General features: G+C 34.2%; 1 protein-coding gene across 1 annotated transcript; it reads left to right on the forward strand.

Annotated features, from left to right (window-relative positions):
- The first annotated feature begins 4,336 nt into the window (after positions 1–4,336).
- LOC113229971 lies at positions 4,337–8,239 on the forward strand. The gene is made up of 2 exons (XM_026463673.1): positions 4,337–4,372; positions 4,484–8,239. The coding sequence occupies exons 1-2, from the start codon at positions 4,337–4,339 to the stop codon at positions 8,237–8,239; spliced, it is 3,792 nt and encodes a 1,263-aa protein (XP_026319458.1).
- The last annotated feature ends 4,380 nt before the right edge of the window (positions 8,240–12,619 follow it).

Below are 12,619 nucleotides of genomic sequence, written 5' to 3' on the forward strand. Positions count from 1 at the left end.
CAAGACTTGAATGCTTGTAATAGAGTTTTTTTGTTATAACAGGTAGCTAAATAAAAATGTTCCAGTACGAGGAAGCAAACAAATATGACACTATCATATCAACATGTCCAGTATATAGGTATCAATAAATATACTATACAGTGATATTGAAGGAAATGAGTGATATCTATAATATTAACACCGTTAAAAGCTATTGGGGCACCTGTGTTGATGTTTCATAAGAGCTTTTTTGTACGTATTTCGTTTAGTGGGGGTCATAACATTGCTTATGTATTTTAAAATACATGCAAATCAAGTATAATTTTGATTTCCTCACCTCCTTCAATTTCCTCAATAGAAAAATATATAAAATTACCATCATACAGGTGCACTACAAATAATATTGAATATTTTTAGCAGAAGCTTAAAATGTGTTGTGAATTTATTTTAAATTACTTTTGCGTGATTAATTTTTATATAACATATATTTGAAAATTCCAATTTCTAACGTAGGTAGCACCAAATCATACAACTGCTAAAATACAGCTGTAAGTGAATATAACGAGATCTTTTTGTAAAACATTTTACCTATCAAATTCTTGGGTTCTTGCGATTTCATTTCCAAAGCAGGGGGATTAAGTCAAAAGACAATATCAAGTATGAAGCTTCATTCGCATCATGTATATTTTAATTTGGTCGGGCTTTACTTATTAGAAAAGAAAACCAATGAGGAAGTATTGAGAATAGTAAACGAGAAAAGGACGATCCTGAATACTATATAGTACAGACGCAGAAAAATGATTGGATATTTGATACGACACGTTAACTTCTGTAAGACTATTTTTGAGAGAAAGATCGAGGGGAAGAGGGGAAGAGGTCGACCTAGGCGTAGTTACATAGACGAAAATAAAGGAAAAGGCCGATGTCGTACAAGGAGGTCAAGGAGCTGGCTTGTAGGAGAGATGACTGGAAGAGGCTCCGCCGACAAGAGTATAACTCTTAAGTGTGATAATGATTACTTATTAGACAGTAATTATTTCGGGCGGACGCCGGACGGGAGAACGGGAGTAGACCCCCTGAACAGATGTTCATCAGACATAGTTAAGAACCATCATGAATAAATTAGCCTTCAAATAAAATAAAACCTTTTTGAAATAAGTCCGTCTGTTTGGCAGCTACGGTGTCACAGAACATTATACAGACAAATGCACCTATAAAGACTTCTGTGATGTTCACTACAACTTCAAACTTATAACTTTCCTCCTTTTACATCGGTTAATGTAAACCACCCTCAATAATAATTAATATTGGCGTTGGTTTGTTTGAAAAAAGAAATATGTGTCATTTTCTAGTTAGGTTCACGCCTCGTATGTAATAACGATGAGAAGCTAACATAGTAAATTTCTCGTAAATCTATTCATTTATTTGCTAGATTTCGCGTAATGCTCATTTTGCAGCAATTGCTCTACGCGCGATATTTTCAAGGAGAAGATAAATCCGCCAAGACAAAAACTTCCGACGTTCCTGAATTCAATCCTGGTGAAAGCTTGTCCGTGATTTTTATATAGCGGGACCGGCGTTATCATGTCAATACCGTCGATAACAATAATACACTCTGAATACTGATTTGAACTTACATCTACAGGAGGACCACTAATTCGAATAAAATTAATTTGGTGGTTGACAGCGAAACCTTACTTGAAAGTTGATTTTAGTCATCACCTGGAAGACGAGTTTGGTACACGTATTGTCTTTGGCCCTATAAAGAATGCCTCTACTTGCATTTTAGTCTGTCGATGTCGAATGTCGTCTTCTATTTCATTATTGAGTAGCAGAAGAGCTCCTTGTGAAAGAGTTCGTCCAGGGTAGTACTGTCACCTTACCTATTTCTGCCGCCAAACAGTAACGTCAGCATTACTGTGTTCCAGTTTTGACGGATAACACATAACTTATATCTCAGGTTATTGCGATTTAAAGCTCAGAATCGCACTGCAACTGTTACGAACAGGCGTGTAGCTTACCATTAGGCGCACGACTTGTCCCGTCACTTATATGTATAAAAAAAATCACACGAACTTTGTTTTTCAGTTATATGGTTGTGAAAGTTGTATTGAGAAAAACATGACTTTCAAATTTTTTTTACAAGATGCATGCGCTGCCATTCTTTTCCTATACGTCTGGCGCACACAGGGCAACAATTGACAAGTAACTTACGCTGATTGGCAAATCCTTTCACCGTAGTGGTAATCATAACAGTGTGTATCATCGATAAGATAAAATAAAAAAGATAAGACCATGTATAAATAAAGATTGTAGTTTAGTAGAAGTAACCCTAAGAGGGATGGGGGCACGGACATGGTCGGGACTAGCACCCGAAAGTGTTTGGTTTTAACGATAGGAATGTCATATTAAGAGTTTTCGGATTATGTTACAATTTGCTTATAAAATTGTTTTTACAATAACCCTGGAATGATTTAATTTTGTTTTATCACACTCGCCACTATATAGTGGGAACCTCGGAAATCCCTTATTTGAAAAATTATACTTCATCCTGTGTACTGCAGTGCAACACTACCAAACACACACATATACATACGCACATACAAAAACCCACACATCCACGATACACAGAAAAATATATCAGTGTGATGTCAGTGGTGTCAAATGAATATTCCGTCAACTTTACCTATAAATACGAGTAATAATAAAAATAATATTTCTGTGTATAGGTACTCTGTCTATAGAGACATGAATATTTTTAACGAGTTCTCAATTACAATACACGGATTGTGCATTTAGAAAATGAATTACATAGAGTTTGTTATATTATTTTCTTCCGTACTTCGTTTGAGTTCTTTGGTAAGTTTCTATGAATTATTTCCTTATTGAATTGAATATTCATTAAAGCAATAAGTAGACTAATAATAAGTCCTACAAAAAGCTAACTTCTTACTCTTTTTACTTTTTCGTACTAGGGTAAAACCGGGATAGTTGCCTCACTTTTTGAAAGGGCCTTCTAATTTAAAAATTATTAGTTTATCATGAATAATTATCATGGATATAACTAGTTTAATCTTTTACATTACATTAATACTTGATTTTATTGATCTAACATTTAGTGATTTTGAAGAAATTGACTATTTGCAAACCTATTATTGTACATTTTATTTATATTAATATTATTTATTATTTTATATTTAGAATAATATAGTAAAAATCATAATAAAATGTTTTATTTGTAGTCTTTAAAATATTGTATGTACATATTACATCTTTAATATAAATTTATACGTTTTTAAAGTTAGTACCTACTTCACTTCGTATTTTTGTAACTATCAAAACATTCTATAAATGTTCGCTGTTAGAACTGTGAATAATTTGTCTTTTTGGTACTTTTACTTACTTTGAAACTATATCATTTACTTGTCTTTTTCACTAAAATAATGTATTTTTTTTATTTTCTTTTCCTAACTTTCTTGTCTTGTCCTTTGCCCCTAAGGGCACCTATACCGCGAAAAATCGAGGCGACTATCCTATTCGATATGGATAGATGCCCTTTTATTATATAACTAACCTATATAAAAAAGAGCGATATTGACACCTAGGTGAACAGTTAATGAACCAGTGTATAGTTATAATAAAAATGAAACGGAATTTATTATAACTTACAAATTATGCGATAGTAAATAGTTGCGTCTGAAATTTTGAGCCGTTTATCGTGTTCGTCGCGGAGATAAACGCATGCACAAGCCAAACGCGTCTATTCCACACGAAGCTCTGCCGGAGCTTTGATGAGTGGTGTCTATACTCCTTATTTAAACTATTTATTCTTTGTTGCGATTTGGGGAAGTTACGCTTTTTGAAAACGAGGTACTTATCCCACTGCGGCATCTATCCCGGTTTTATCCTATATGCCAGACAATCACGACATTAACTACGACTATCAGACTAACGAAATTAAATCCAAGGGCACCCAAACCTCAACCAACTAGGGAATGTTTATTTAGGTGCTATATTAAGTATTGAAGCTGGGATCCTCATTTATCTCCGAGGCCGCTGGGCCACCAGCATTCCGATTATTAAATAAAGCAAAATTTGCATTGGTATAATAAGGTTACATCTGACAAATGACAACATTTCAGGAGAGAGGTTTAATATTCTACGAACGAAATTTCTCATTATTTTTTATGCTTAAATGGAAGTATTCATAATTCATTTTTGTTTTTATTATTATTTTATTTTATTCCTATTGTTTTTATGACTTTTATATATTAAAAGTACCTTTGAGGCATGTGACTTTATTATATCATTACTATAATTTTTCATTAATAGCACAAAGACTGATAGCGCTTAGGTAATGGTCTATTTCAAACAATCAAACCTTTTACAACAGGTATAAATATAATGGTTGTGTGAGTAGTTAATGTATGCTCTAATAATAGTTTAAATAATTTAAAAATACTACTTTCCAATACTTGTCTGACTCTCTACCATTTCTTTACAGAACTGTCCGAAAGAAATTTCTAAAAAAGGCATACAAGTAACGTGGCATGAAAGTCCGTCAGGTAGCAATATTAAATCAGAACCTCTATGTTATTACGATAACCATTTGATCACAAGGCAATGTAACAACACAGAGTGGTCGCCGCCTCTAACTGATCTTGACGCATGCTTCAAAATTGTTCAACATTTCAACTTATCTTCATGCCCGCCAGGTTTCATCAAAATTTCTGAAAACAATAACAAACATTGTTATCAGATAAATCAACCATCCGAGTGGAATTATCCATGTCTCAAAAATGGAGGTGCTTCTATCCTTAATGACCTCTCCGAGAACGAAACTGAGTCGCTAATAAATTCAATCATGAATTTAAATATTTCTAAGCACTTTTGGTTGCCAGCTCACAGAGCAAATCCATTCAGTCCCGTGATTTGGACTATTCCTGGACCGAACTGGGGAAGAGTTATTGATCGAGACTTTAACAAATTACGATCGAGTTTATCATGGTTTAAAAACTGTTTGTTGTTGGACGTAGAAGAACTGTTAGTTAAAACGGAGACATGCGACAAAGTTTACCCAAACTTATGTTTGTATGTAAATAACTTGGATTACCCAGTAGAATGTCCTGAAGGGTATTATGGGTTCCGGTTCATGCCCGATGACGGTAGATGCTTTGGTATTGAACAAGCCCTCAACATGACCCTAACTTATGACGAGTTCCTTAATTCTAAATGTAAGGATCCAATGGGTGACAGTAGGACTGAATATAATGAAATTACAAGATTTCTCTTTAAGAAAGTCGCGGAAATGAAAAGTTTACCTGATGATACTTGGTGTTGGTTTAAAACGTCATACAATACAAGTGATGAATCGTTCCAGGACAACTCAAAAATAAGCTCAGGGAATCCATTACTTCAAGGAATCATCAATAACAATGGTACTTTAGGTTTAACAGATACACAATCTAAACTATCCTGCATGGCCTGTGAAACTCAAATGACATACAAAGACACAGTTTTGACTCTAGAATATATTGAACAGGAACTAAAACTTTATCTGACTATATACTTTCCTTCAGGTTTATGGAAATATGATTTCAATGACATAGGAGTTCAATGTTTTTCAGATGCAAAAGGATTTGTAAGAGTAGTTGATGTTAATAATATACCGTTTTTAGAAACCGCCAATGTATTATATTATGATGAAGCAAACGTCACAAATGTAGAAAAAGTTATTTATATTATCGACCTCGTTACAAAGCGATCTGCACAATATTGGTGCGAAGGACATACAAAAACATTATCATTAGTAGCTACGAATAAAGTTGTTGTTAACCCTGAAGGCAATCAGTTGCACGTATTTGCATTATTTATAAAAACTTTTGAATTTGACAGGGAAGTGGATGAAACTAAGGGTATTGCAAATTTAACTAATATTGTAGCAACCACTCTAAATGCAGAACAAGTGCTAGTCATGGAAGTTTTCGAGTATTCTATGAAGCAAATGGTAATGTTACTACACGTTCATGTAGCTCTCACTGGAGATAGTGAAGATAAAGGTAATGACATAGAAGCCACGCTCAACATATTAAAAGGCAAGGCGGAGACTGAACTTCAAAATCACAATATTACTTTTCTAAATATATCCAGCTCACTGTATTGTTTGCCAACTACGAGCATTGATTATACTATACTTGAATGGGAATTGACACCGATTGACCACATTGCTGCACCTAAACAATTCTGTTTACAACGCAATGGCCTCCCAGTCAAAAGGCAGTGTCGAGGTTCATATGCTTTTGGTGGTTTCTGGGGTGACATAGATGGGCAATGTGATACAAAATTTCAACCATCTTCAACAACAACATTTTTATACAATTTTATCAGAGGTAGAGTTTCTGAAAACACCACATTACGTTTTCTCATTGATGGGCTTAATTATGTTCTTGGAGATGTAGATATTTTAATTCCTGCTGATATTTATTACTTAGCTATGTCTTTACAATATATACTAAATATGTTACAGCAAAATGAAACCTCTGTAGAGATGGGTGATATTGAAAATATGGCATGGGCTATGGATCGTATATTAATACTCGATAATGCCTATTTACGACTGTCACAGTTATTCAACTCTACTAATATTATTGTAGATTCTGTTAGCGAAATAATTGAAAGGATTGCGCAGAAAAGATTGATGGAGGAACAACGCTTGTTGAATAAAAATTATTATCATCTTGCAGTCGAACCACAGTTTGTGGTTCAAGTAAGCTACCCAGAATTTACTAATATAACCGGACTAGTAATTTCAAGGACGAAGAAATCTAACAAATTCAGTGATATGCTTATACAGCCTCTATTTAAAAACACAACATTAGAATATGTGTTTTCAATTAAAAATTTAGAGCTGGCTACTTGGGTGCCAGAGAATGTTTTAAATTCTTTATGCAAAACGTCAAATACTTCTTCTAACGACTCTAACAACGATTTAGTCAATTCAAAAGATGTTCACGTGATAATTAATATTTTTCATAATGATGCTGTATTTCAGCAGCTGGATGAATCCGCGTTTACTATAAACAGTCGTGTAATAGGAATTTCAATACCGGGATATATTTCAAACTTGAAGTTTCCTATAGCACTAGTTTTTAAAGAAATAAATTCTTCATCAACAGGGAAAATATGTGGCTATTGGAATTTTGAAAAAAAAATTGTAGGGGGTAACCCGGGATTTTGGACAAATCATGGTTGTTTCTATATAGACACTATTGATGACATGACAATTTGTGAATGTTACCATATGACCCATTTCGGACAATTAATTGACATTAGTGGTAATCCAAATATTAGAAATAACGATGTACATAGTAGAACTTTAAATATTATCACTCTTATTGGAAGTTTCTTGTCTCTGCTTGGTATAGCAGGAATTTGGATAACAGCCTTTGTATTCCAAACTTGGCGTAAGAAACCCGGTACAAAAGTTTTACTACAACTTTCAACGGCTATAGCACTTCCTTTGATATTTATTGTAGTATTTGATTTAGATAATACCATATTTATTAATATCGATGGTCACATCACAATATCTGATAATATGAAAGTTGTTTGCATTGTTTTGGGAGCGTTTCTACACTACTCTATATTGGCAAGCTTCATGTGGATGCTTATTACTGCAATTCTGCAATTTGTACGATATGTTAGAGTTTTCGGAGTACACAGACCATCTAGATTTATGATAAAATTCACGTTGATAGGTTGGGGTGTTCCTCTGTTTCCCGTGATTTTCGTTTTATTGTTGGATACCGATAATTACATACCAGATTTATCTACTGTTACGTCAACTCATAATATTTGTTACCCTAATGGCTTTTATTTCGTAGTGAGCGTCTTGGTTCCTGTTTGTATCATATTGCTTGTTAACGTAATTCTGTTTATTTTAGTAATTCACGCAATATCTACAGGTCCCGATGGCAAAATGAGAGCTACAGACACAGACTTAGTTGGAGCTCAACTCAGAGTCTCTACTTTTCTGTTCTTCTTGTTGGGATTAACATGGATATTTGGTGTATTTTCATTTTCTGATAGACTTTTCTGGTCATACCTTTTTTGTTTGACGTCCACTTTACAAGGATTTGTATTGTTTCTTTACTTTGTTATATGCGATCCAGTAACGCGAACCTTGTGGGTTACTTTGATGAGACCCCAATTTCGAATGTCGTCTTCTAGGGAAAGCATTGCTAGCATAAGTAGCAATTAAAAACATTCTTATAACATTTTAGTAAGGTAAAAAAAAAGTCTAGGTAAAACATTCACGTACATAATTTTTATAAAATAACAATACTGTATAAGTCAATTATCTACACAAATTGTAAATCTAACATAGAAATAAATATACTACATAAAATTGTGTTATTGTTTTTATTATGACGAATAGTCACATACCATATTTTATATGTATTTTATACTCGAATCGTTTACTTAAAATCTAAGTAATGTGAAATTGTTAAATTCATAAAAATGATGGATGACTTGTAATTGTTTGTTTAGTACTCCAAGTGGACCGGACTAATAAAAAATGTGTTTATTTTAGCGTATAAGAGGAAGAAATTTTGCTTATTTTTCCATGCCGTTGACATCCGACACCAAAAGAACGTAAACCAAATACTTAAACAAACATTTCATAAACTATTACACGCTTATTAGTAAACAAAGACTATATAAAAGCGACAGTAATATTATGTTGTATGAATACTTTACTTTAAGACCTCAAAATTGTGTCAAACAATGTGCCATATACTCGTACAGCAAGTCCAATTCCTAATTGTGTATGTTTATTTGTTTGGTAAGTAAACTTACGTAATTAATAAAGTTCGATCTTTGCTTACGGAGAAGTAACCGAGAGGTACAAAACAAATAGCTGTACAGACTGTAATACAAAGGTCTGACCACTTTCAACTGGTAATACTACTCATGATAACTGTTTGTATTCGAAATGAAATTAATTTTTCGGATCTAAATAGCGTAAACTGGGTCACGGCCGACTTTGGAACCTGTAAAGCGCTCGTAACGTTAGCTCGTTCGAATAAAATAATACGCGATTTAGATCCCAAAAAATTGTTTCATTTCCGAAGTGTAACAATCGCGGAATACTGAAAACTCGATATAATAAACAATATTAACAAAAATTTAAAATTTGCGGAAAAGAAAGTAGATCCTCCGTACGCATTTCCAATTTGTAACATTTTTATATAAGGAAACAAAATTATTTTGCACACTCTGTTTAATTTAGCAGTGATAGCCTTGTGGAGAACGCTTGTCTGTGGAGGTCGGAGCTAAACTAGCCACGTATCGATTCAGATTTTTATATACCTACATGTGCTATTATAGTAACTAAGATTTTTTATGATTCCAAGTGACGGGACGAACAAGTCGTGCGCCTGGTGGTAAGCGAAACTCCTATCCTCCGCAGTTGCAATGCCACTCAAAAGTATAAATCGCAAAGATTTGATGGGCACTGTCTCTGCGCCCGTCACCTTGAGACATAAGTTAACAAGTCCCATGTGCCTGTAATTTCACCAGCACTCTTACCCTTCAAAACCAGAACACAGCAATGATCACATTAGTGCTTAGCGGCAAAAATAGGTAAGGTAAGATAAGGCAGTACTTCCTTGGACGACCTCTTTCACAAGGAGCTCTACTGCTACGAAATTTTGCCCAGATGGCTTACACAGACGCAGTTTAGGCAGACAATCCAATTCCGCTGTGGATCGGCACAGGGGATTATAGCCTAAGTGTTGTTTTCAAAGAAGACTCGTATTTAATTTAATCAAAAAGGTGACACAGGAGTAATCGTGTCAGTTTAAACAGACAAATCATAAGTCTATACTTGTTGATGAGTCTTTTTGTAATTACGCAGCTTTGAAATTACTTTGTAGTAAATAATGTTACAAAAATTAAATACCTACAACTTACTAGTTACGGTTCACGGCACTAGATTACTCAGAGAAAAATACAAGCAAATCAATATCACTTGTTTTACCAAACAATAAGGTATATAAATATTTGTATATGATTATAGAAAATGAAGCTTTTCATAACACACCAGTTATTCGAGCGTCTCGATGCGTTGAGAACTTGTTACTATTTTCTTGCAATATAATAATACAATAACAACAACAAAGACAAGCAACAAAGATAATATTTTTTATATCTTCCTTCTTTATTTTATATCTTAGCTTCCTGCGACTGTTGGAGAGCAGTGCCGATGAACCATGCAAAATATGCGTTGCGGGATAACAAAGCTGAATTTAAAGAGGACCGTCTAAGCAGAGGTATGACATTAGCGGTTTTTTTTATAATTTTGCACGATAACAGCACAAGGCGATGCATTTTACCGTTACTATTTAACAGGTAAGATGTACATCAAATAATATCTTAAAATTTTGGAAAATAAATAAAAGTCAAGACGTGGAAAGTAAACTGTAACTAGTAATAATCGTTCAGTCACTGATGTTTTGATTTTTATACACGATGACGTGTTTGCCAGCTTACGTGTATCATCTAAATAATTTTAGATATTGTAGATTAAATTATAGGATATGAGATACAATAAAATATGAACTATAATAATAATAATAATAATAATAATAATAATACCTGCTTGGTTTGATTGGTGCTTTGTTTTGAGATCTTAACCACAAATCCATGTTCCCTCACTTGTTACTATGTCCCACACCAAATTTGACGACCCTTCGTTGAATCTGGTAAGCATGACATTGCACCAAGTGACGCGATCTGTTTTTTGAGCCTCTGTCGAATTGTGTGGGATTCACCGGGAGCACAGCTTTTTCACACCCACATGTTTGTGTAGTATTGATTGTATTTGACTCATGCCTATGCCTAAAGATGTCCAAATCTCATGGTATGTCACATGCTTGTCTGTTTTGATCATACGGCGCACAGCATCGATGTTTTTGTTGTTCACAGCAGTGGACGGACGACCATCAAGAAATTCGTCACTGAGATTCACACGACTGCGTTTGAATTGTGCAAACCAGCTATAAATAGTAGTCTTGCATAGTGCTTCGTCGCCAAAAGTAGTTTGAAACCGAGCGATGGTCCGCAGAGCTGTTAAATTACACTTAAAGTCGTAGAAAATCATGCTACGAAAATTTTCACGAGTTAAATCCATGGTGATGTAGACAACCAATTTCTAAAATTACGCCACAATGTAAAAACAAGTGGCAATCAGATGAAACAAACGGTATTCTACAGCCAAAGAGTTCCATTTTTAAATGATGCAATAACTTTTTAAATATTGTTTATGTAAGTGGCCAGTTCCGAAAATTTATAGTGCGCGCTGTGTAGTACATTCGCTTCGAGGTACAGTTGGGATGTAGGAAAAAATCGGGTTTCAAAAAATTCAACTTTCAACAAACATCTCTGAGTTCGTTCTAATACAATTAGATTACTTTTAGCAGCACCACCCCAAGACGTGATGCAGTAAGTAAGAAGAGATTGTCCTAGCCAGCAATACCATAAATGGGTAATTGTCATTTACGATTCGCACCTCGGTGGAAGTACAGAAGTACACACAGCCAGTATTTAAAAATGGAGCTGTTGGAGGAAGTGTCACAAAGTGCTCTCTTCTGGATTGCATTGTCAGAAGCCAGCACTCTTTTCCAAACCGAGTAGCGATGCATTCCTGACCTTTTTAAGTGTCATCAGCACCAGTAGAGCTGGTAAATTATGACATATACAACCTTTTCTTTTTCTTTACTTATAGACTACCAGCACAGCGTTTACAGAGTGGGATTCTGCACACCCGACGCAATAGCACCACTATTCCTTAGAAAAAAAATCAACTTTAAAATCCCTACCAGGGCTGAAACCATGAATACCTTTATTTATGTAAGTAATGGTAGTATTTTGGATACTAAAAATGTCAATTACGCTGGTTCTGCTTAACACTAAATTAGTATTTTATGTGCTGTGTTACATAATAAAAGGCATTAAAATACGAGCGTGGATTTGCGTTTTTTTGAGCGTGTTTTTTGGAGCGTGGAAACGAGCCGACAGGTGAGCTATCACATCATTCGATATCAAGCATAGAAAAAAAATCAAGTAACGTGTTAAATTTGTCACAATTGTTTGCTATTGACATTTCATTTCGAATAAAACTTCATCTTGACTGATGTTAGAATTGAGGTCAAATCAATTTTTTTTCAGCGATGTTCGAAATTAGAATGTAATAATAAAATCTACTTTGATGTTAATGAAGCAATAATACCATTTTCACAGATAAGAAATTTGTTCTAACAAAACAGTTTATCTTTATGCTGGTAGTAATTTGCGGTTTGTGAACACATCATAGAGAGTTTATGATATGTGTGTAGATAAAAAATATAAAAAACCGATTAGATGGGGTTGTAGATCTCCTTTCGCTGATCCCAGATACGTAAATAACTTAATTTCGCTATAAATGGCCATTACGTTTGCTTTGATGTAAAGGGCAATATTGCAATCATCTGTAGATATGGTGTACATTTCAAATGTTTCAGTACCCAAACATGAACTCTGATAGGATACTGCAACATGATAAATTAGTATATTAAATTATTCTAAACAAAAGATATTT

Source organism: Hyposmocoma kahamanoa, unplaced genomic scaffold, assembly GCF_003589595.1.
Source record: "Hyposmocoma kahamanoa isolate Upper Pololo Valley unplaced genomic scaffold, ASM358959v1 63, whole genome shotgun sequence".
Classification (NCBI taxonomy): Eukaryota; Metazoa; Arthropoda; class Insecta; order Lepidoptera; family Cosmopterigidae; genus Hyposmocoma; species Hyposmocoma kahamanoa.

Bases quoted from the DNA above. Each gene is read 5' to 3' on its own strand.
- LOC113229971 (XM_026463673.1), top strand. From the start codon at position 4,337: ATGGTCTATTTCAAACAATCAAACCTTTTACAACAG. The intron at 4,373-4,483 runs GTATAAATATAA...ATTTCTTTACAG, and splicing joins AATCAAACCTTTTACAACAG to AACTGTCCGAAAGAAATTTC.